Genomic DNA, 23,287 nt, shown 5'->3' on the forward strand with positions numbered 1-23,287 from the left:
CCTCTGCCTCTGTCCTCACGAGGCTTTTTCCCTGTGTGCTCTGATAAGGGCCCACCCTAATCCTCATGAACTTGACTGTATGGGCAAAGATCCTATTTTCAAATAAGGTCAATTCTGTGGTTTTGAGTGGGCGTGAATTTTGGGGGGACACTAAACCCACGTAGAGGGGGTGTGGGCCCCCTGCCAGTATGGGGACATGCCTTCCATGGCCTTCCCTGCACTCTGGCCCCCAAGTCCTCCCTGGCACCCTAGGGTGTAGACACACACACTCCTGCCCCCCCCCAGCTCCCAGTGCTGGTCCTGGGCACCCCTGGGCCCCCACTTCCAGTGAAAAGGGGGCTCTAGCTTCAGTTCCATTTAAGCCTAAACATTCTTTGGAAGAGACCCCAGGCCCTGTGGCTCCACCGACTGACGCCAGGTGTCTGCTGAGCCTCTTTGGCCTCCTTGGGGCTTTGCAGAGACACTCCCCAAGGTTCCTAGGGTTCTGGGCCTGTAAGCAGGGCTTGCCCCGGCCCCCACAGACGGCCTCTCCCGGCCTCCAGGCTAATAGGCTGCCTCTCTGCCCCGTATGCAGGTCTGCGGTGCCGCTCAGACTCCGAGGACGAGTGTGGCACGCAGGAGGCTGACAGCCAAAAGATCTCATGGCAGGCAGCCATCTTCAAAGTGGGAGACGACTGCCGGCAGGTAGTGAGCGGCCGGGCCTGCCCTCCCCAAGGCACCTCGTTTGCGGAACCAGAGCTTGGCTTCCCACGTTGGGTGGAGGTGCCGCGGAGGAAATCGGGGCTTTCTGCCTAACCCAGGGACCTCTCCAGCAGCTCCCACCCACTGTCCCTCCCCTGCCCCCCAGAGGGAACTGCCCTGGGAGGCAGGTGTCCCTGACTCGCATCCCCCACTGGACAGCACGGCCTCGGTTCAGCCCAGTGCCGGATGGTCCTGAGCCCGACCCAGCACGGTGTGCAGTGAGGCCAGACACTCCAGGCTCCTGCTCGGCCATGGCCTCCTTCCCTCCCTCCCTCCTCACTGGCAGGGCTGCTCGGGGTCAGGTGGACTAGAGCACAGGAGGAGGCCAACTGACCAGCCCATGCCTCCCTGGTCTCCAGGACATGCTGGCTCTGCAGATTATTGACCTTTTCAAGAACATCTTCCAGCTGGTTGGCCTGGACCTCTTCGTCTTCCCCTACCGTGTGGTGGCCACCGCTCCCGGGGTAAGTTCCCTGTGCAGGAGCCAGGGGGGAATCCCCCATGCCTCAGGCTGAGAAGAGCCCCGCCTGCAGGCCTCGGCATCTGGCCCTTCCTCCCCAGTGCGGAGTGATTGAGTGCATCCCCGACTGTACCTCTCGGGACCAGCTGGGCCGCCAGACAGACTTCGGCATGTATGACTACTTCACGCGCCAGTACGGGGACGAGTCAACCCTGGCCTTCCAGCAGGTGAGCGACAGGGCGGCCCCCAGACCCGAGATGGCCTGCACGTGCCATCCCGCCCGCCCCCAGCACTGCCTGTGGGCCAGCACCCTGCTTCCTTCTTGCCCTGCTTTTCTGAGTCTTTCTACGTTTGGGGGTAAAACCAGGGTACCCCACAACCTTCCTTGGGATTCAAAGGAACCTCGAGATGGACTCCCCAGGAGAAAGCAAGTTCGTGGGGTGTGGGAGGAAGCGGTTGCTGCCCCTGCACCCCCAGATGCAGTCACTTGTCCTTTCTGTCTCCAAGATCTGGCTTGCTGATTTGGTGTCTGCCTCCAAGGCTGGGAACAAGAGCCCAGAGAACACCCCCAAGCCTCGGAGCCCCAGGCAGGGAGGCAGGAGAACTCCTGCAAGGCCCCGGGAGGTGCACCCCTTGGGGGCCATCCGTGAGCACCTGGGCTCTCTCCACGCAGGCGCGCTACAACTTTATCCGGAGCATGGCTGCCTACAGCCTACTGCTGTTCCTGCTGCAGATCAAGGACAGGCACAATGGGAACATCATGTTGGACAAGAAGGGCCACATCATCCACATCGGTCAGCCAGGCCCCAGCGCCACCCTCTTCCTCTCCCTTCACCCCCTAGAGCCTGGGGCAGGATAGCAGTCCCTACCCCACAGCAGAGCTAGGCATGCTGGGGTCACCCAGCCAGGAAGGGCCCGGGTCAGGTTTGAGTTCAGCTTTGGGGCCCAAGCTATTGGGCTTGGGGGGCTGAAGGGGCAAGTAGTAGCAGGACCGAAGGGCGTGGTGTGCTCTGGGGTCAGAAACTAGAACCAGGCAGAGCATGGCTCACCCAGCCCTGGGGCCAGCCTCATTTCTGCTCCAGCCTGGCTCCCTACCTCCACTTCCTCTTTTGTCTCACGTCTGCTTGCCACCACCCACCCCCGCCATCCCCAGGAAAACATGGCCTGTGGCCAACTCACGGAGTGTGGGAGCCGGGGGCTTCAAGCCCTGGCTGAAGCATGCCCACATCTTGCCCTGGAACTTGGTCCTATCAAGAATGGCTTTGGGGGTTTTGGGGGTTTTGCAGACTTTGGCTTCATGTTTGAAAGCTCACCAGGCGGCAACCTTGGCTGGGAACCAGACATCAAGCTGACCGACGAGATGGTGATGATCATGGGGGGCAAGATGGAGGCCACGCCCTTCAAGTGGTTCATGGAGATGTGTGTCCGTGGCTACCTGGCTGTGCGGTGAGCCCCAGGGACGGGCCAGTGGGGGTACCAAGACCGTGGGGGGGGAAGGTGGGCAGGCTGGCACCGGTCCTGGTTGCCACTTAATCCCACAAGGCCAGCCTCCAGAGGTCCCATGGGACCTTCTCAGGCCCCTTTGTGGACAGAGAGGCTGCAGTTCAGAGAGAGCAAGGCAGGTGCTAGCGGCTGCCTGCTGGCCTGGGCAGCCCGGGCCTTGACTTCCTGTCGCTGCTCTGCCCGCCTGCTCTGGGCGTCAGTGTCCCACCGTGCTCTGTAGTCTCCTGGGTGTGGCTTGGCCTGCCAGCACCCTGGGCTCCCCACTCTGAGCACCGCATTCATCCCTTCACCCAAGCCTGAGCATCCGCCGTCCCCCAGGCTGCACGCTGAAGACTTCCTTTCCTGGCTTCAGAGAGTCACATGGCCAAAGCCACACAACAGCGTTGTGGCACCTGAACTCCAACCCCGAGTCTGTTGGAGTCTGCGTCACACCCCCTTGCAGGGTCTGGCTGCGTTCGCAGTGCCCACCTGCACTTCCTCAGCCAGCCATAGAAACTGTGGCTGGGGGCCTGGGGTGGGCGGACCAAGGCACGTCGCTCAGCCAGGTCCAGGGTGTGTGAGCAGCCCCAGCCCGGCCACCGCAGGGGCTGCCCTGGTGAGCCACAGAGGTGCGGGGAAGTGGGCAGCTGTCCGGTGGGGGCTGCGCCGCAGGACGGCGGGCAACGCCAGCCTGCTCAGGCCAGCCTCCTTCCCCTTCCTTCCCCGCAGGCCCTACATGGATGCGGTCGTCTCTCTGGTCACTCTCATGTTGGACACGGGCCTGCCCTGCTTCCGTGGCCAGACAATCAAGCTTTTGAAGTAGGTCCTGGGCACACGCACGGGCCATTTGGGGGGCAGTTGTCCCCTCCGGGTGAGAGTCTCCTGAGTGTTGGTGAATGCGATCATTATCAGTGCTCTCCTGGGAACCCCAGAGCAGACAGTGTTCCTGGGTGAGACCCTGTCACCACACTGGGGCTGCAGACATCCCAGGGGTCCCTTCATTTCTCAAGGACGCAGGGCCAGCCCCTGCCTCCAGGTCTGAGGCTGCAGTGGCTTAGCCCCGGGTTGGTCCTCTCCCAGCCCTGGGGCCACGCAGCCCAGGAGGTGCTGGGGAAGGGGACAGGCCCCCCAGGGCCAGCTGGGGACAGTGTCCCTGCCCCTCACAACTGTTCCCAAGAGGGAGCATTCCCTGGGCCAACCCTCACCTGAACAAATTCCCACAAATGCTATGTGCAGTCTTTTAGCAAGACCTCCACATCCCCACGGGGAGGGCAGCCTCGAGGGTGCGGTAGCTTCGGTGGCAGCCCTGATGTGGCCCTTGCCCCCAGGCACAGGTTCAGCCCCAACATGACTGAGAGAGAGGCTGCGAATTTCATCATGAAGGTCATTCAGAGCTGCTTCCTCAGCAACAGGTGAGCCACCTGCCACACACCAGTGTTCTCTGGGCACCTGCACAGGGCCACCACGCCAGGGCTGAGTGACAGGGATGCTGCTGTCCCAGGGGACTCTCTCTTCCACAGGACCTGAAGGGAGTCCTCGCAGAGTGATGGGGTACTGGGTTAGAGGGGCCAGGGATGTGCAGAGGGGAACACCCAACAGAAGCCTCAAGGCACGTTTCCCACGTGGGGCCCAAGCCCGTGAGGCCAAGTGAGCTGCGGGTGCAGAGGGCATGGGGCGTGGGGGCGGGGCACAGTGGGCACAGCCCAGCAGGCTGGGTGAGGGGCAGAAAGAGCTCCCCCCACCCCTGCTTCCCCACATCTTCCTCAGGCGGGGCAGGGCGGGACCAGGCCGGTTGGCCGTTATGACAGGGGAGCCGGGAGAGGAGGCGGGGTCTGGTTCTGGAGGCAGAGCCCGAGCTGAGCACCTGGGTGGGAGTGGAGCTGAGCTTAGCGGCCCTGAGCCCCTGGAGGTGCAGACGCAGAATCTGAGAGGAACGCTGAGAGCCGCCCAGGGGCGGCCTGACAGGAGCAGAGAAACAGAAAGTAGCTCAAGGGCAAGCACGGAAACCCGACAGGAGGGGTTTGGAGGGCGGGTCAAGGGACGTCTCTTCTGATTGTTTTGTTGGCAGAGTAAGGCTTGTGCTGGGAGGTGTGATGGGAGGACGACGGGGTCTCATTCGTGTGCCACGTGCAGGCGAGGGGCCGGAGTGGTGCCTGACACGGGGACAGCTCCTATCGATGGGCTCCCGGGCCCAGGGCCTCGGCCTAGGACAGAGGGCAGGCATTCGGCTGAGGAGGCCCGGCAGGAGACAGAGCAGAATGGGGCCCACACAGCCGTGGTCACCGGTGGGGGAAGGCGTGCGCCCTGGAAGAGGGGCTGGCAGGGGGGCCAGAGGGCCGGCCTGCTTACGTCTGCACCTTCAGGGAGGGGAGGAGGGACACCTGCTCAGTGCAGCGTTCAGGCAGTCGTGAAGGACTCAGGGGTGAAGGGCCCCAGAACCAGATGGTCCTCCACAGCCTCCCTCCACTCTCCTTCCAGGAGCCGGACCTATGACATGATCCAGTACTATCAGAACGACATCCCCTACTGAGGGTGTGGCCAGACCAGCGGCGGCGGCCACCCCCCCCAAGCCGTCCCGCAGTCGTGGAGCCGAGCGAGCACGCCCCCACCCCGGCTGCCGCACGTGGTCAGAGGGGGTGAGCTGCCGGTAGCCCCGTCATTCCGTCCACTGGACTTGTTTTTATGGGACAAAAGTACAGCACGCAGAGCCTGGCAACCCGCTCCTTCCTGGCGTGATCCACGAGTGACATGCGAGGCTGAGATGACAATCATCTGAGGACACTCTGCATGGGTGTGAACACTTCATTTGCACTGGACACATTCCCAACACATTCCCTACCTGTCTTATTGCATAGGTACATGAAGTATTTTCTTGTGTATAGAAAATTACATTCAACTTAAGATTTAACCAATGTGAACAAAATAAAACAACAAAAGTGTGGAGTCCAGGTGTACGTTCAGCCGAGGGGTGATTCCTGGATGTGCTGGGAGGGGAGCACGGCAGTACAGGGACGAGGGGGGCCCCTTGCGGCCAGCTGGGAAGCCTCTGGGGGGCCAGGGTCACCGCGAGTTAACACTGCTCTGTTGCAGCTCTCGTAGAGGCCCCCCGACTTTCCCATCTGTGTCTCTCTGTCTCTTGTCACCAGAGTGGGGCTCCCTGTCCTGCCTCTGCTCTGGGACTCCGAAACCTTCGTGCAGCCGTCTGCCCCCACCCCCTACGGCCTCTAGGACTTTCAGCAGACAGGAGGTAAAGACCCCAAACTAAAAAAGAAGGTGACACAGAGCAACTAGAAATAAGTCACTAAAGTTAAAAATGCAAAAGAGCAGTTACCGACCAACAAGAGAACAAAATTACCAAAAATGAAGAGAAAAGGGAAGTTGAAAGAGAAGCTCCAGTCAGCTTCTAGTGAGATTCCGGAGGTGATGAGAACCACACTCAGCTTCAGGAAGCACAGTTGAGTCCTGAGCGGTATAAATAGGAATATAAAAAAGAAGCCAAGGGGCGCCAGGGTGGCTCAGTCGGTTGAGCGTCCAACTCTTGGTTTTGGCTCAGGTCGTGATCTCAGGGTCCTGGGATCAAGTCCCGCATCCGGCTCTGCACTCAGTGGGGAGTCGGCTTGAGGATTCTCTCTCTTCTCCCTCTGCCCCTCCCCCTGCTCATGCTCTGTCTCTCTAAAATAAATAAATCTTAAAAAAAGCCAATATGTAAGTTAAAAAATTCAAAAGGCAGGAAAGGAGGAAGAAACAACAGATGGGACAGAGTAATCCTGTGACAGCCGACTTCAGTCTAGTTGCCTCTTTAATTATGTTACATATCAACAGACTAACCACTGCAGTTAAATGCGGGATGGCCACGTGGATGAAGGACAAAGGAACGAGATGCTGAGAGAGAGGCGCTTTGAATCTAAAGCCATAGCCCTAAGGTGAGGAGCACAGAGAAGAAAGGATTGACTGCCTGCAACTGTGTTAAGAGTTTATGAAGCAAACTTTGACAGAATTCAAAGAATTCCACGGTTAGAGCTGGGAATTTTAACAGCCCTCTCTCCACAGTTGATAGAACAACTGGAAAGAAAGTGAACGCAGGAGACCTGAACATCCAGCCACCTGCCTGACCTGACAGCCATGTATAAACCGCACTCTGGCCACTGCAGCAGTGCTCCGCCGCACCCCCCCGGCCGTCCCCTCTGCTGTCCCCTCTGCCACCACAGGCCAGCTGGCTGCTGGGCCTCAAGGCAAGTCTCCGCATCACGCAACCTGTGTTTGTGCTCTGGTTCCATGGAATTGAATTCGGGATCAGTAACCATAAAGCTATCTGAAGAACCCTAAATATTTAGAAATAATTAAAAGACTAGAACTAAAATGCAAAATACATGGAAGATCTGAGGCAATGACCAGAGTCAACATGCTTTAAGGCGCTGGCTGGGGCGGATGGTAGAGAGAGCCAAGTTCAAGTAGGAAAGTACCAGAGGGGCGCCCGGCTGGCTCAGCCAGTAGAGCACGTGGCTCTTGATCCTGGGAGTTGTGAGTTCCAGGCCCACGTTGGGCCTAGAGCTTCCTTAAGGAAAAAAAAAAAAAAAAAAAAAAGAAAATAGGTTATAATTTGGAGAAAGATCAAAAAGAAGATAAGGATGGGGAGAGCATAGAAAAGGCAGGATAAACACATTATAAAATGGTAGAAATATATTCAGACATAACAGAAATGTTTTCAAACCACAATGCTTGAAAAGACTTACCAAATCGGTGTTGAAAAAGGAAGTCAGTCAAATGCTACATACAAATATACACAATGGAATATTATGCAGCCATCAAAAGGAATGAGATCTTGCCATTTGCAACGACGTGGATGGACCTGGAGGGTGTTATGCTGAGTGAAATAAGTCAATCAGAGAAAGACATGTATCACATGACCTCACTGATATGAGGAATTCTTAATCTCAGGAAACAAACTGAGTGTTACTGGAGTGGTTGGGGGTGGGAGGGATGGGGTGGCTGGGTGATAGACATTGGGGAGGGTATGTGCTACGGTGAGCGCTGTGAATTGTGCAAGACTGTTGAATCACAGATCTGTACTTCTGAAACAAATAACGCAACATATTTTAAGAAAAAAGGAAAAGAAGAAGATAACAGGAGAGGAAGAAAAGGGGAGTATGTCAGAGGGGGAGACGAACCATGAGAGATGATGGACTCTGAAAAACAAACTGGGGGTTCAAGAGGGTAGGGGGTGGGGGGATGGGTTAGCCTGGTGATGGGTATTGAGGAGGGCACGTTCTGCATGGAGCACTGGGTGTTATGAACAAACAATGAATCATGGAACACTGCATCAGAAACTAATGATGTAATATATGGTGATTAACATAACAATAAAAAATTTTTTAAAAAATGCTACATACAAGATTCCAGCAATACGGCAAATAGTATATCTTGAAAAATTAGAAATGCTATTTGTAATACTGGCGAGAAAATCGAAATCCATGCGCTAATAAGAAAATAAGGTCTCTTTAGAGACTAAAGACAAAATGAAATTTCAAAAAAGAACAATAACGTTCCTCTTTTGATGACAACTGGTGACAGAAGACCAACCCAAGAGGCTGCCTCTGAGGAGTTCATTAGAGAAGCTCAGGATCCCGTGTACTAGAAATAAAGCCATCCGCAAAGAACAAAGTCTGCACGTGCCTGCTGTCACGGCCTCTGCTCGGCATTGTGCTGGAGGCCCTAGCAGCCCCGTCAAGCAGTAAAAGGAAACAGTTTTAGAATCTGGAAAGGAAAAACCAAAACTCAGAAGTGGCATTTGTGTACATGAAAATCCAAATAATCCATAAATATGGTCTCTAGTCAAGGCAATAGGATACAGGTCCGTATATGAAAGTCAAGTCGTGTGTATGTGTACAACGTCTATCTCACGATGACTAAGACAGTATCATTTACACTTGGATCCTAAAACATCAAATAGCAAGAAATCTGATGAGAGATTCCTAAGAAATATTGAAAACTACAAATGTTGAGAGACCATCTGAACAAACAGTAACATATTCATGGATTGGAAGACTCAACATCATACAGATGTTCACTCTCCCCAAACTGATCTGTAGTTTCACTATAAATGCCAATCGAAATCCTGGGAAGTTCTGTGGTGGAAATTGGCACGTCTAAAATTTATAGGGAAGGGGCGCCGGGGTGGCTCTGCCGGTTAAGCCTCTGCCTTGGGTTCAGGTCATGATCCCAGGGTCCTGGGACCGAGCCCCGCGCCAGGGCCCCAGGGAGCCTGCTTCTCCCTCTCCTCCCCCGTCCTGCTTTCTCTCACTGTCTCCTCTTTCTCTCTCAAATAAATCTTTAAAAAAACTAATGGGGGAATACCAAGGTCAAAATATAGCTATTTTGATTTTAAAGACCAACAAGCCTAGGTATCAAGACCTCCTTAAGCTACACTAGTTAAGACAAGGTGGCTCACGAGGGAGGAGAAGTCCAGGAACAGACCAATACATAGAGACACTGCAGGGCAGCAGCGCAAGGATGGTCTTTTCAATAATGGTGTTGCATCAGCTGGATACCGTTATAGAAAAACAAATCCAGGGGCGCCTGGGGGGCTCAGCCGTTGAGCGTCTGCCTTCCGCTCAGGTCGTGATCCCAGGGTCCTGGGATCGAGCCCCGCATCGGGCTCCCTGCTCAGCAGGAGGCCTGCTTCTCCCTCTCCCACTCCCCCTGCCTGTGTTCCCTCTCTCACAGTCTCTCCTCTGTCAGATAAATAAAATCTTAAAAAAAAAAAAAGACAGAGGCCTTTAGGAGAAGATACAGAAGAGAATGGCTTGATGACCTCGGGACACAAAAAAATTTAGAATCAAAAACAGCACTAATCGTAAAAGAAAAATTAATCTCAACTATATGAAAAGGCATGACGGGGGCTCCTGGCTGGCTCAGTCAGTAAAGCATGTGACTCTTGATCTTGGGGTCCTGAGTTCAAGCCCCACATTGTGTGTAGAGATTACCTAAAATGAATAAGCTTTAAAAAAAATATGTATTAAAAAAAATATATGTATTGCGGGGCACCTGGGTGGCTGAGTCGGTTAAGCGTCTGCCTTCAGCTCCGGTATGATCCCAGGGGCCTGGGATCGAGCCCCATACCGGGCTCCCTGCTCAGCGGAGAGTCTACTTCTCCCTTTCTCTCTCCCTCTGCCTCTCCCCCTGCTCATGCTCACTCTCTCTCAAATCAATAAAATCTTAATAAAAGAAATATGTACTGGGGCGCCTGGGTGGCTCAGTCGGTTAAGCATCCGACTCTTGGTCTCAGCACAGGTCTTGATCTCAGGGTCATGAGTTCAAGCCCCACGTCGGGCTCCATGCTAGGCATAGCACCTACTTAAAATGTGTGTGTGTATGTGTGTGTGTTAAAAACAGCATGCCACAGGCCACACCGTCTTTGGGGTGTTCCGTGGTGGACGTTTTGAGGGCAGCTGTCCTGCGGCTTGCGCGCCCCAGACCGCCTCCTGTGGAAGCCTGAGCTGGCTGTCTTTCTCCCTTTGTCTCATAACCATGTCCACCAACGAGAATGCTAATTCACCAGCTGCTCGCCTTAACAGATTCAAGAACAAGGGGAAAGACAGTACAGAAATGAGGCGGCGCCGAATAGAAGTTAATGTGGAGCTAAGGAAAGCTAAGAAGGATGACCAGATGCTGAAAAGGAGAAACGTAAGCTCGTTTCCTGATGATGCTACCTCTCCACTACAGGAAAACCGCAACAACCAGGGCACTGTAAATTGGTCTGTTGATGACATTGTCAAAGGCATAAATAGCAACAATTTGGAAAGCCAGCTCCAGGCTACTCAAGCTGCTAGGAAACTGCTTTCTAGGGAAAAACAGCCCCCCATAGACAACATAATCCGGGCTGGTTTGATTCCAAAATTTGTGTCCTTCTTGGGCAGAACTGATTGTAGTCCCATTCAGTTTGAATCTGCTTGGGCTCTCACTAACATTGCTTCTGGGACGTCAGAACAGACCAAAGCTGTGGTAGATGGAGGTGCTATCCCAGCATTCATTTCTCTGTCGGCATCTTCCCATGCCCACATCAGTGAACAAGCTGTATGGGCTCTAGGAAACATTGCAGGTGATGGTTCAGTTTTTTGAGACTTGGTTATCAAGTATGGTGCAGTTGACCCACTATTGGCTCTCCTTGCAGTTCCTGATATGTCATCTTTAGCATGTGGTTACTTACATAACCTTACTTGGACACTTTCAAACCTTTGTCGCAACAAGAATCCTGCACCCCCATTAGATGCTGTTGAGCAGATTCTTCCTACCTTAGTTCGTCTCCTGCATCATGATGATCCAGAAGTATTGGCAGATACCTGCTGGGCCATTTCCTACCTTACTGATGGTCCAAATGAACGGATTGAAATGGTTGTGAAAACAGGAGTTGTGCCCCAGCTTGTGAAGCTTCTAGGAGCTACTGAATTGCCCATTGTGACTCCTGCACTAAGAGCCATAGGAAATATCGTTACTGGGACGGATGAACAGACTCAGGTTGTAATAGATGCAGGAGCACTTGCTGTTTTTCCCAGCCTCCTAACGAACCCCAAAACTAATATTCAGAAGGAAGCTACGTGGACAATGTCAAACATTACAGCTGGTCGCCAGGACCAGATACAGCAAGTTGTGAATCATGGATTAGTCCCATTCCTCGTTGGTGTTCTCTCTAAGGCAGACTTTAAGACACAAAAGGAAGCTGTCTGGGCTGTGACCAACTATACAAGTGGTGGGACAGTTGAACAGATTGTATACCTCGTTCACTGCGGCATAATAGAACCATTGATGAACCTCTTAACTGCAAAAGACACCGAAATTATTCTGGTTATTCTGGATGCCATTTCAAACATCTTTCAGGCTGCTGAGAAACTAGGTGAAACTGAGAAACTTAGTATAATGATTGAAGAATGTGGAGGTTTGGACAAAATTGAAGCTCTACAAAACCATGAAAATGAGTCTGTGTACAAAGCTTCATTAAACTTGATTGAGAAGCATTTCTCTGTAGAGGAAGAGGAAGATCAGAATGTTGTGCCAGAAACTACCTCTGAAGGCTATACGTTCCAAGTTCAGGATGGCACTCCCGGGACTTTTAACTTTTAGATTGTACAGCTGAGGCAGAAAGTTGTTTGTTGTGTACTCTGTTTGGTAGAAGTTTGTCTTACTGTTTCTCTACTAAGAACTCTTTTTAAATGTGTTTTGTTATTGTAGTACTTTTTACAACAAAACTCTACTTGACCAGTTCCAAACTGTACAACCTGTATGAAGCTCTTCCTCAGTGGGTTTCTTATTTCTATGTAGAATCTCCTCTCTTGCAGTGTCCTGTAAATAAAGATTAAATTCCACTCTTTTCTTTAAAAAAAAAAAACAAAAAAAAAACAGCATGCCACAAACCTGGGAAGGTATTTGCAATCAGTTAAGACACAACTGACTAGAAGAGTGGACAAAAACCTGAAGAGGCATTTCACAAAACAAATTATCCTGAGCCAACGAATAATAATAAAAGGTGTTCAACTTCAGTCATCATGAAAATGCAAATTAAAGCCACAATGTGACACCTACTCACCCACCTGCATGTCTGAAATATAAAAAGACACTCAGAAGCTGCTGATGGATGTGTAAACTGGTACAACACTTTGGAAAACTGAAGTGTCCACTGAACCTGAGCATCTCATACTCCATGCTCCAGTAATTCCACTCCCAGATAGGTACCCAACAGAGGTACAAAATCTATGCACCAAAAGACACAAATAGGAATATTGTGAGGAACACCATTCATAACAACAAAAAACTGTAAATGAACAAAATGCCCTTCAACAAGAGATAAATAACGGTGGTTATTCACGTGATAGACTAAAATGCAATAGAAATAAATGAACATGGCAGCAGGCTGTATGGACTACTCTTACAATGTTTAGCAAAAGAATCCAGACACAAAAAGATACATACTGCATTTTTTTTTTTAAGATTTTATTTGTCAGAGAGAGAGCACAAGCAGGGGGAGCGGCAGGCAGAGGGAGAAGCAGACTCCCCGTGGAGCAAAGAGCCTCATGTGGGGCTCGATCCCAGGACCCTGAGATCATGACCTGAGGCAAAGGCAGGCGCCCAACCGAGCCACCCAGGCATCCCCATACTGCATATTTTGATTTGAAGTTTAAGAACAGGCATAATTATTTGATGGTATCCAAAGTCAGGACAGTAGTTACTTTTGAAGGAGGGAGCAACTAGGGAGGCATGAGGGAAAATGAAGGCACTGGTCTGTTTCTTATTCTACAGAAGCGTTCCCTTTGGGGAAATTCACTGATGATTCATACACTTCTCTGTGTTAACAACAAAAATTATTAGGGGTAATTTTTCTTTTCATCATAAAGTCAAGATGGATCTAAACATTTAAGGAAGAAAAATGCCAATGTTACACACTTTCTCAGAAAATACAGAACACTCCCCAAATCATTTTTATGAGGGTAGCATACCCCTAAGCCTAGGACACGCCAAGAAAATATAATCATAGCACAGTATCTCTCTCATAAACATCCAACTTCTTAAGAACGCCTTTCCTGGGGCGCCTGGGTGGCTCAGTCAGTTGGGCGGCTGCCTTCCGCTCGGGTCATAATCTTGGGGTCCTGAGATCGAGCCCCGTGTCAGGGTCCCTGCTCAGTGGGGAGCCTGCTTCTCCCACTCCCCCTGCTTGTTTTGTGTTCCCTCTCTCGCTGTCTGTCAGATAAATAAATAAAATCTTTAAAAAAAATTAAAAAACAAACGAACATCCAGACCATTTTTAATAGCATCCAAAAACATAAAATACCTAGGGATAAAAGTAAAGATGTGTGAGACTTCTACACTAAAAAAATACAAATCATTGCTGAAATAAATAAAAACCGGACATTGGCATCATGTTTGAGGACTGGAAGACTAAATTCCCTGCAAAATAGTCTCTAAATTCACTATACTCACATTCCCAGACATTCTTATGGAAATTGACAAGCCAAGTCTAAAACTTCTACAGAAGTGCAAACCATCTGCACATCATAAACCATGGTAAGTCTGAACTAGACTAGAGGTTGAAAGGTGAACTAAGAAACCATGTAAGGGGCACCTGGCTGGCTAGGTCGGAAGAGCATGCAACTCTTGATCTCAGGGTCGTGAGTTTGAGCCCTACGTTGGGTGTAGAGATTACTTTAAAAAATAATAATGAAATTATGCAAATGTTAGAAGACGACGTGGGTGAGTTTCCTCAACAGCCTGGAAGTGAGAACTTTCCTACCAAAATCCAGAATCAATACAGGAAAGTAAATTGTTACAAAGCAATGTATGGATAGCAAAAGAACACCATGAACAAAGTGCAAGACAAATAGTAAATATTTACAAAAGATCTCAAAATGCCAACTGAGGGAGAAGAAAACCCTACAATCCTGTTATTTTTCAGATAAGCAAATGGTATTTACAGAAATAGAAAGGCAACTGGCCCTGAAATATAAAAATATACTTAACCCTGATCATAAGATAAATGCAAATGAAAACTACCCTGAAGTGCCATTTCTCACCCATCAGACTGACCCCAGTGTGACAATATGCACCATGGCTGAGGCTGTGGGGAAAGGCGCCGTCGTAGCCAGTGACGGTGGGAATGGAAAACAGTCCAAGCAGAAGGAGGAGCTGGGCAGTATCCAGCACTATCATGTGTGAGATTACACTTTGGCCACAAACTCTTTTAGGAATCGATCTCAAAGACTGGCGAAATACAAAGAAAGTGTTTGCAGAAGCCTCCTCATTGAGATACTGCTTGGGTTTTGTTTTGTTTTGTTTTTATTTTAAAGATTTTATTTTTTAAGTAATCCTTACACCCAATATGGAGCTCAAACTTACAACCCCAAGATCAAGAGTCACATGCTCTACCGACTGAGCCAGCCAGGAACCCCAAGACCCTGTTTGTAATAACAAAGCATGGGAATCCACCAGCATCACTGCCGTTGAGTAAAGGACACAACTCATCTGACATTCTCAGAGCCAGGTGCTGAAACGGGAGCAGAGAGAAGTCCATATGGTACCCTGTGTTCATCTAAGAAAGGGAAGAGGTCGTGGCTGTATATATCACTTAGTTAAGGGGGAAAAAAGAAGAGTCCATTAAAACAACCTAATGTTTCTTCTAAGGGAGTGCGGGCAACAGGGTGGAGGGCACAGGGATAAAAGCTAGACGTCCCTAAGATGTCTTTTTTTTTTTTTTTTTTTTAAAGATTTTATTTATTTGACAGAGAGAGACACAGCGAGAGAGGGTACACAAGCAGGGGGAGTGGGAGAGGGAGAAGCAGGCTTCCTGCGGAGCAGGGAGCCCGATGCGGGGCTCGATCCCAGGACCCTGAGATCATGACCTGAGCCGAAGGCAGACGCCCAACGACTGAGCCACCCAGGCACCCCCGTCCCTAAGATGTCTTATTTCACAGATTTAATTTTGTAGTTATAGATTATAAAAAATAAGATAAATTAAATAAAAACTTGGAAGAAACAAATAAAGTAAGATAATGCAATGCCTGGGGCACGTGGGTGACTCAGTTGAGCATCTGACTTGGTTTCGGCTCAGGCCATGATCTCAGGGTCCTGAGACCGAGCCCCGCAGCAGGGCTCCTCAAGCAGTGCACAGTTTGCTTGAGAGTCTCTCCCTCTCCTTCTGCCTTTCCCTGCCCCTCCCCCAGTTCATGCTCTTTCTCTAAAATAAAATCTAAAAGAAAAAAAGATAATGCAATCCCTAAAAATTGAAAGCAAAAAAAAATCACACTCCTGAAGATGGCTATTATATTTAAAATTTTTTAAAAAACAAAACAGGGGCGCCTGGGTGACTCAGGTTAAGCGTCTGACTCTTAGCTTCAGCTAGGTGGTTAGATCGAGCCCTCCCCCGGGCTCTTTACTCAGCGTGGAGTCGGCTTCAGATTCTCTCTTCCTCTCCCTCCTGCTCTCTCTCTCTCTCTCTCTCTCTCTCAAATAAATAAATAAAATCTTCTAAAAATAAATAAAAATACATGGTGAGGATGTGGAGAAATTAAGAGCCCTTTTGCACTGCCATGGAGATGTAAAATGTGGAACACAGTATTGCGCTTTGTCCTCAAAACATCAAACACAGAAGTGCCAATGATCCTGCAGTTCCAAGTCTGTGTATTTGCCCAAAAGAAGTGAAGGTAGGGACTCAAACAAATATTTATACACCAATGTTCACAGAAGCATTATTCACCACAGCCAAAAGGTGGAAATAACCCAAATGCCCACCTATGCATGAATCAACAGAATGGTTAGCAACAAAACGTTATAATGAATGTATAAACAAAACACACCAATTAAAGGTATTTAATGGGGGCGCCTGGGTGGCTCAGTCGGTTAAGTGTCTGCCTCCAGCTCAGGTCATGATCCCAGGGTCCTGGGATCGAGCCCCGCATCGGGCTTCCTGCTCAGCGGGGAGCCCGCCTCTCCCTCTCCCACTCCCCCTGCTTGTGTTCCCTCTCTCGCTGTGTCTATTCTGTCAAATAAATAAAATCTTAAAAAAAATAAAAAATCTAAAAAAATAAATAAATAAAAAAGTATTTAACGTATGAGAATATTACGACTCCTAGACAAGAATGGATTTTTTTTTAGGACACAGCACACGATTCCTAAATTTGATGAAGTATATACACAGGATTACATAAGCAAACTTAACCCCAAAAGACCAAAAAAAAAAAAAAAAGTACCTACACATCAATAAGAAACCGATTGTTTGGAGACCACAGCAAAAACCTGTGGCGGGGGGGGGAGGGTCGGTGGGTGTGGATGCGTGTGCACGCGCGCCCACAAAAAGGACGTAACACAGAACAATTTCACTACCAAAAAACGTAAAGAATAAAAGTAGGACAGTATTTGTATTAGACAAAAAAACCTCAAGGTTCATCATTTCCACCAAGCAGAACATTTCACCTAAATAAAAAGCCGATTCCCCACGAAGACCGCTTGGTGAGTGCCCACTGCCAGCAAGGCTGGCACGCCCCGCAAGGGGACCACAGGAGAGGAAGGCCCAGGCCGGCGCCCCGAACCACCCGCCCCAAGAAAACCAAAGGATGCTGCGGGGGTCTCAACCCCCACGCAGCCGGGCCAGGGGAACCACGGACCTCCACCCAGAAAACCTGCCCCGCCTGCTCCCCTGAACCCCCGGCTCACTGGCAGAGAAAAAGCAAATTTAGCAAAAAGATACTGGCCAACTTCCGAGTTGGCTCCGGTGCGGCAGCAGGGGCTGTAGGAAAGAGGCTCCTAGGAGGGCTCCCGGGAGCCCCTTGGTGCGACCCACCCCCCTCAAGGCGCGGGTGCCGGACGAGGGCGCGCCCTGCTCAGGCCCGAGTCGTGGGCTCCGCCACCGGGCGCCGGAGGCAGCCTCTCCAAACCCAAGAACCTCCCGGAAAGCCCTGCACCCGCTGAGCCCGAGGTGCCAGGACCGCTGGGCCGAGGGACACATGACTCACCCCCGAGAGTCCCCCCTCGGCCTCCACCCAGGCGCCCAGAAACCACTCGGAAAACAGAGGTGCAGGCGGCCGCGGCCGGCGTGATGCGCTCTAGGCGGGCAGCAGGCCGCGCGCGCGCAGCTCGAGCAGCGGGGACAGCGTGTAGCGCAGGCGGCGAAAGGCGGCGTCCGAGACAAAGTGCGGGAGTCCCCGGCGGAGGGCGGAGGGGTTCACGAGCGTCAGGTAGAGCAGCGGCAGCGCCAGGACGCCGAGCGGGAGCAACAGCAGCGTCTGCAGCGCGCGCAGCGCCCACGGCCTGCGGACCCAAGGACCGACGGACAGGCGGCGGGGAGGTGGTGGGTAAGTCGTGGGATGGACCGGAACCCAGCGCGCCCGCCGCCTGCCACCATGCTCACCTGATGCCCGCCCTGCCGGTGCCGGTGAAAAGCCGCCTCTCCTGCGGAGGGAGGCAGCAGCGTCTAGCTCGGCGCCCGGACGGGGGGCGCCACGAGTTCCGGGTCCCTCATGGAGGGGGCGGGAGTCGTAAAGGACCAGAACCCCTCCCTACTCCACCCCGAGTGCGGAGCCCGGGAGTCGCGGGTCCGTCGGGGGGCGGGCCCTCGAGGGGAGGTGGGGCCCCGTGGGCGCGGGTGGCCCTGGGGGCGGGGCGGGTCCGGACTCCAGCCTGCCCGCCCAGCCCGGGCCCGCGCTCACACAGTCGGCCTCGGCCACCTCCTCCATGAGCGAGCCCGCGCAGACCTGCACCCAGCGAGGCCGGGAGTCCCACCTGCCGGGAAGGGCATCCAGGTGGGCGACCTAACTCGGCCCCACTGTCGCCCCACCTTACCCCACAGTCCTGGCCCCCTTACAGCTCTGGGCCGCCCCGCGAGGCGTCCAGCGCAGCAGCCGCCTCCATCACCTTTCCCTGCAGCTCCTGGAGTAAGTGGGAGTGAGGTCTCAGGACTGGGGGAGGAGACCCTGGGGGCGGCGGGGGTGGGGGCGCAGCTCGCGGGTTGGAGGGGAGTCGGACGTGAGGGGCTCTCGGGGCGGAGGAGGCGGTACCTGCAGGACTCCGCTCTGCTCCTGAAAGCTGGCCCAGGCCTCCTCCGTCCGCTGCGCGCCCTGGGATTAGGGCAGCCCCGATGAGACTCGGGGTAGCACACCCCTCTCCATCCTCCCCCCACACCCGAAGCCGACTTTCTCCCTCACGTCCCGGCTCCGCCCTCACCTGTCGCAGGCTCTCCGCCTGCTTAGCGTGCTTGGCCTCCAACAGCTCTAGTTGTTTCTTCCGACGGATCCAAGCAATGTCAGGAATCCAGGACGCCCGGGTCCCCACCCACGCCTCCGCTCTGCCCACCCCCGCCCCTCAGGGAGCCTCTGCGCCCCCAGGTTGTCATGGCCCCGCCCGCGCCGCCGCTCCGGCCTTGGGGGTCCCACCCAAACACCTGCAACGCCATCAGTTGGGTCCCGAGTTGCTGCTCGGCGCGCTGCTGACTCAGTTGTTCCCCTCCGTAGTAGAAGAGCTAGGGATGGGTTTTGTAAGGGTGGGGTTTGCGGGGCTTCAAGGGGCGGGGAATGTCCTGGCAGGCGGGGACAGGGGGAAAACGGGGGCGAGGAGGACAGTGGGACTTCCTAGGGGAAGCTAGAGACCGGGGCCGTCTCCTTAATGTACCTGACTCGACAGCTCTTCCCACTGCTCCTGCAGCTGCCGGTTGTGTTGCTCCTGCGGGAGAGGGTCGAGGGGGTCTGTCTGGGCTTCTCGGAGACCTCAGCCTCACCGCGGGCCGTACCCGATCCAGGGCTCCGCTCCCGTCCTCCCCGCCGGTCCCGCCCCCATCCAGGGCCCCGCCCCCACCAAGTCCTGCCGGTGCTGCTCCGCCGCTTCCAGCAGCCCGCGCGCTCGCTCCGCGCGCTCCCGCGCCGCCTCGCTCACCTCCCCGCGCAGGCTACGCGCCACCTGGCTTCGCTTCCGCTGCAGGCTGCAGAGGGGAAACTGAGGCGGTGCCACAGCGGGAGGCGGCAGGCGCTCAGGCTCCCGCAGCCCCCGGAAAAGGCCAGCTGCGATGGGGCCGAGGAAGCCCGCGCCGACGGGCCGCACCCTCCCCTTCATGGGTGCCCCGAGTAGATCATCCACGTCCCGCCGGCCTAGAGCGGAGGTTCGGGCCCGGGCGGGGAGGAGTGACCCACCGGCCGGCCGGCGGCTCTGTCCAGGCCCGGGTGCCGCCGCCGTGGGACTGACCCTCGTGCGCCCGCCCTGCCCCCGTCCAGCCGCGCACCTGCGCTCGCGCTCGCGCAGGTCCTGCAGGCGCCCGGTGAGGCTCTCGCTCTCGGCCTCGAGCCCGCGCACCAGCTCCTCCAGCTCCTGCTTCCGTAGTCGCCCGTCGCGGTTGTCTTTCTGCAGTTGCAGCAGCAGCTCCTGCGTCTCGGCCATGGCTCCAGGGGCTCGGTCCCGCCGCCACTGCCGGCCTTGGGGATCCGGCCGGCGGCCGGCGTCACAATGGGCGGCAGGGGGGGGGGCCCGAGCGCCGGCACCGCGCCGCGGCGGACGCGAGTCAGGCAGCGCACTTCGTCCCTCACACAAAAAATGTTATGCAAGAGCCAAAATCGGATCAGTAAAAGGTTAATAAAATACTAATACGTAATGCAGAAAAATGGAGGCATGATTGGTTCCCCAGTATTGAAGATGGCACTCGCAAACTATACCTCAGCGTAGATATCAGTCAAAACTCAACTGGATGGAACACTTAAGATCTATGCATTTTATCGTATGTAATTATATCTCACTTAAAAATCCACTTGGGGGACGCCTGGATGGCTCAGTCGGTGAAGCGTGTGTCTTCAGCTCGAGTGGTGATCTCGGGGTCCTGGGATCGAGCCCGAATTGCGCTCCCTGCTCAGCCGGGAGTCTGCTTCTCCCTTTCCCTCTGCTCCTCCCCCTCACTTATGTTCAATCTCTCTCTCTGTGTGAAATAAACTTAAAAAAATCCAGTTGGAACAAAAAGACACCATAGACAAATGTTACAAATGGGTGACAGAATAGGAAAAAACCTTTGCAATCTTTGTAATCGGATGATTAGTAACTAGACTATATGGGAAATCCAGGGGCCATCATGAGAAAGATCAAACATCAAAGGGCAAAGGGTCTGATGGGGCATTATTGCCCAGCGGGGAGACCGTGAACGCCCAGGAAGAGTCTGAAGAGACACTGCATTTTCCGCAAACCAGAGCAGCCAACAGGAAGGCAGTTGGTTGGCATCAAATATAAGCAATGATGTGAGTGAACAGGAATCCTTGTGCCCTGCTACCAGCACCATCTTTGGGTCATTTGGGGGAGCCGCTGGGGATGAACAGTGACTGGGTATGGCGGCCCTCCATGATCCACAATTTCAGAGGAACTTTCTTACACATTTGCAAAGCCTTGGGAGCAGCCTAAGTGCCACCAATGTGTAATTAAAGACTGAAATGTGATATAGGAGACGATTTATAAAGGAATCCAAATCCAATAGAGCACTTAAAATGAGCTAGGATCTACTAAAATCAAGATGAAGAGACCTGAAAATAATGCTGAAGGTAAAAAAAAATAGCAAGTAGAATGAGATGTGCCCATGGTAGTATTTACTGAAACTAAGTACGCAGGGGTGAGTCCCAGGGGGTGGGGAAGATGAGAAGGGGGTTGGGGGTGGGAGGAGGGGCTGTGCAGGGACCTGGGCTGAGGATGAGGGCGATGCATGCTATACCGCAGCGGGCGGGAGAGCAGAGAGTGACCGGGAGGCGATACCTTTGCAGACATCAAGGGGAGCTGGGTTGCTTTTCACTAATTCTGAGAAATGTAAGCAAGACTGAAGTTGTTTTGAGTTACTTACACGGTAGATTAAAAATGGCCACAGCTTCCCTACAGGCCTGCCACCAGGAAGTAGAGCCCGTTTCCCTGGGCCGTGAATCTTAGAGGGAGTGGCCATGGATTCAGGCACCTCGGTGGGCACTGAATAGGGAGAAGTGGGGGCACTGGGGAGAGCCTGGGACAAATCGCAGGGCCGCGCGGGGGTGAGGCACCCGCTGGGACGGCCGTGGGCGCCTCTCGTTGGCTCTCTGGCACGGAAGCCTCTCCCGGGCTGGGGGCTTTCGCAAACCGTCAGGGGCAGTGGAGCAGGCTCAGGCCCTGCTGCCGTCCTGCCCAGCGCCCTGGCCCTCACGAGAACAGCCTCCCCTACACCCCTTGCTCGCAGCAGCTGGCCACCACGGCCCGCTCCGCCTGCTCAGCAGGAAGGCTCCCTGGGGCCCTGCAGAAGCCTGGCTTGAGCCCATGAGGGGCTGGGGGTGGGGGCATAAAACCTTCTGACACTGGAATGAGAGAGGAGGTGTCCGTCCCCTCTAGTCAGAGCCCTGGCTCCCTCCCTCCCAGCTCTGTGACCCGCGACAAGGCTCCCAAGCTCCTGCGTCTCAGTTTCTTCACCTGTAAAGTGGGGCTATTATCGACTCTCCCTCAAAGGATTGAGGGGAGCCAATGAGTTCACACAGTTAAGCCTCTGGGCGCTGAGCCTGGCATCTCCCAGTCCTCCGGGTCATCAGCTGGCTCTAGGCACTAGGACTTCTGTCTCCACTTCCACACGTGCAGTCCCAGACAGTGGCTGTTGAGCAGCTGAAGGTGGCGAGACCATACCAAGATGCGGCGTGCGGTAAAACGGGCATCTCCCTGGGGCGCCTGGCGGGCTCAGTCTGGCGGAGCTCAGTCAGCTCTGGATCTCAGCGTCTCAGTCTGACCCTCATGTTGAGCATGGAGCCTACTTAAAAGAAAAACAACAACAAAAAGCCCATGCATCTCATTAATAATTTGTACACTGATTACATATTGAAATATTTTTTTTAGATTTTATTTATTTGGGCGCCTGGGTGGCTCAGTCGGTTAAGCGTCTGCCTTCAGCTCAGGTCATGGTCCCAGGGTCCTGGGATCAAGCCCCTCATCGGGCTCCCTGCTCCGCGGGAAGCCTGCTTCTCCCTCTGCCTCTGCCCGTCCCCCACTCATGTTCACTCTCCCTCAAATAAAAATAATTTTAAAAAAAGATATGATTTATTTGACACAGAGAGCGGCAGAAGGAGAAGCAGGCGCCCCGCTGAGCAGAGAGTCCAACGCAGGGCTCGATCCCCTGTCCCCATCCGTGTTCAGGAGGGAAGCGGGCAGCCAGCATCCAGCCAGGATGGGCTGGTGACAAGGGCCCACTCCCTGAGTTCCCTTTCTGCAGCGGCAAAGTGACACCCCCCCACACCGGCCCTGCCCCTGCATCAGGACAGGAAAGTCTGGCGGGGGGCGATGGGGAGCCCACCCAGGGCTATGCCTCTCAGGAAACCTGAACCACTTCCCCTCAGCGACCTTGGGGAACCCTCCTGGCCTCAGCGCCCAAGTCCCGCAGGCCCCCAGGGTCCAATTCCTGCAAACTTCGCTCCCACCCCTGGGCCCCTGCAGGAAGCACCTGCCTTTCTTCCCCCCTCAATTCACTTGGCCCATTTCTGTCCTTTCTTAAAACACAGGTTCAAATCCTCCCATCCGTGAGCCTTCCTCCTCCACCAGACTGGGTCAGGAGCCACCTCCTCCTTGAAGTGTCCACCTCCCAGGGGCCAATCAGGGCGATACTGGACAGGCTCGACCTACCCCACGGATGGTGGCATAGAACAGGAAGGGGGCAGCCGCGTCCACTGAACAAGCACCCTGCGCTGCCCTTGATTTTTCTTAATGTTTTGGTACTTTAGAAATTATAGTTGATTATAAATAATCTAGTATGGGGGCGCCTAGGTGGCTCAGTTGTTAGGCGTCTGCCTTCAGCTCGGGTCATGATCCCAGGGTCCTGGGATCGAGCCCTGCATTGGGCTCCTTGCTCAGCGGGGAGCCTGCTTCTCCCTCTCTCTTCCTCTGCGTGTGCTCTGTCAAATAAATAAAATCTTAAAAAAAAAAAAGAAAATCTACATTTGTTGTGCAGACCCCCTTGTTTTATACTTAGAACTTATTTATTTCTATATTTATTTATTTTTAAGATTTTATTTATTTGACAGAGAGAGACACAGAGAGAGAGGGGACACAAGCAGGGGGAGTGGGAGAGGGAGAAGCAGGCTTCCCGCTGAGCAGGGAGCCCGATGCGGG

The 23,287-nt window shown here is 53.4% G+C and overlaps 2 protein-coding genes and 1 pseudogene across 3 annotated transcripts in view; 2 read left to right on the forward strand and 1 right to left on the reverse strand.

The window, feature by feature from the left end:
• PI4KA (phosphatidylinositol 4-kinase alpha) overlaps window positions 1-5,626 on the forward strand; it is a 112,387-nt gene extending 106,761 nt beyond the window's left edge. For both annotated transcript variants that reach the window (XM_025857238.2, XM_025857237.2), the window contains 8 exons: window positions 575-684; window positions 1,101-1,205; window positions 1,303-1,428; window positions 1,875-1,995; window positions 2,488-2,647; window positions 3,413-3,502; window positions 4,012-4,095; window positions 5,162-5,626. In XM_025857238.2, the coding sequence (XP_025713023.1) occupies window positions 575-684; window positions 1,101-1,205; window positions 1,303-1,428; window positions 1,875-1,995; window positions 2,488-2,647; window positions 3,413-3,502; window positions 4,012-4,095; window positions 5,162-5,213 (848 nt within the window). In that variant the 3' untranslated portion in view covers window positions 5,214-5,626. The remainder of the gene's footprint in view (window positions 1-574; window positions 685-1,100; window positions 1,206-1,302; window positions 1,429-1,874; window positions 1,996-2,487; window positions 2,648-3,412; window positions 3,503-4,011; window positions 4,096-5,161) is intronic.
• TMEM191C (transmembrane protein 191C) overlaps window positions 1-23,287 on the reverse strand; it is a 35,138-nt gene that overhangs the window by 4,366 nt on the left and 7,485 nt on the right. Inside the window, exons 2-11 of the mRNA XM_025857217.2 lie at window positions 19,431-21,935; window positions 19,010-19,133; window positions 18,827-18,877; window positions 18,600-18,677; window positions 18,383-18,439; window positions 18,217-18,276; window positions 18,024-18,088; window positions 17,869-17,941; window positions 17,571-17,611; window positions 17,176-17,470 (exon numbers count right to left, since the gene is read on the reverse strand). Of these exons, the coding sequence (XP_025713002.1) occupies window positions 17,266-17,470; window positions 17,571-17,611; window positions 17,869-17,941; window positions 18,024-18,088; window positions 18,217-18,276; window positions 18,383-18,439; window positions 18,600-18,677; window positions 18,827-18,877; window positions 19,010-19,133; window positions 19,431-19,585 (909 nt within the window). The 5' untranslated portion in view covers window positions 19,586-21,935 and the 3' untranslated portion in view covers window positions 17,176-17,265. The remainder of the gene's footprint in view (window positions 1-17,175; window positions 17,471-17,570; window positions 17,612-17,868; window positions 17,942-18,023; window positions 18,089-18,216; window positions 18,277-18,382; window positions 18,440-18,599; window positions 18,678-18,826; window positions 18,878-19,009; window positions 19,134-19,430; window positions 21,936-23,287) is intronic.
• LOC112812544 (importin subunit alpha-1 pseudogene) lies at window positions 10,091-12,042 on the forward strand (annotated as a pseudogene).

This window comes from Callorhinus ursinus, unplaced genomic scaffold (genome assembly GCF_003265705.2).
Source record: "Callorhinus ursinus isolate GAN/ISIS: 27379988/994484 unplaced genomic scaffold, GSC_fseal_2.0 scaffold110, whole genome shotgun sequence".
Lineage (NCBI taxonomy): Eukaryota > Metazoa > Chordata > Mammalia > Carnivora > Otariidae > Callorhinus > Callorhinus ursinus.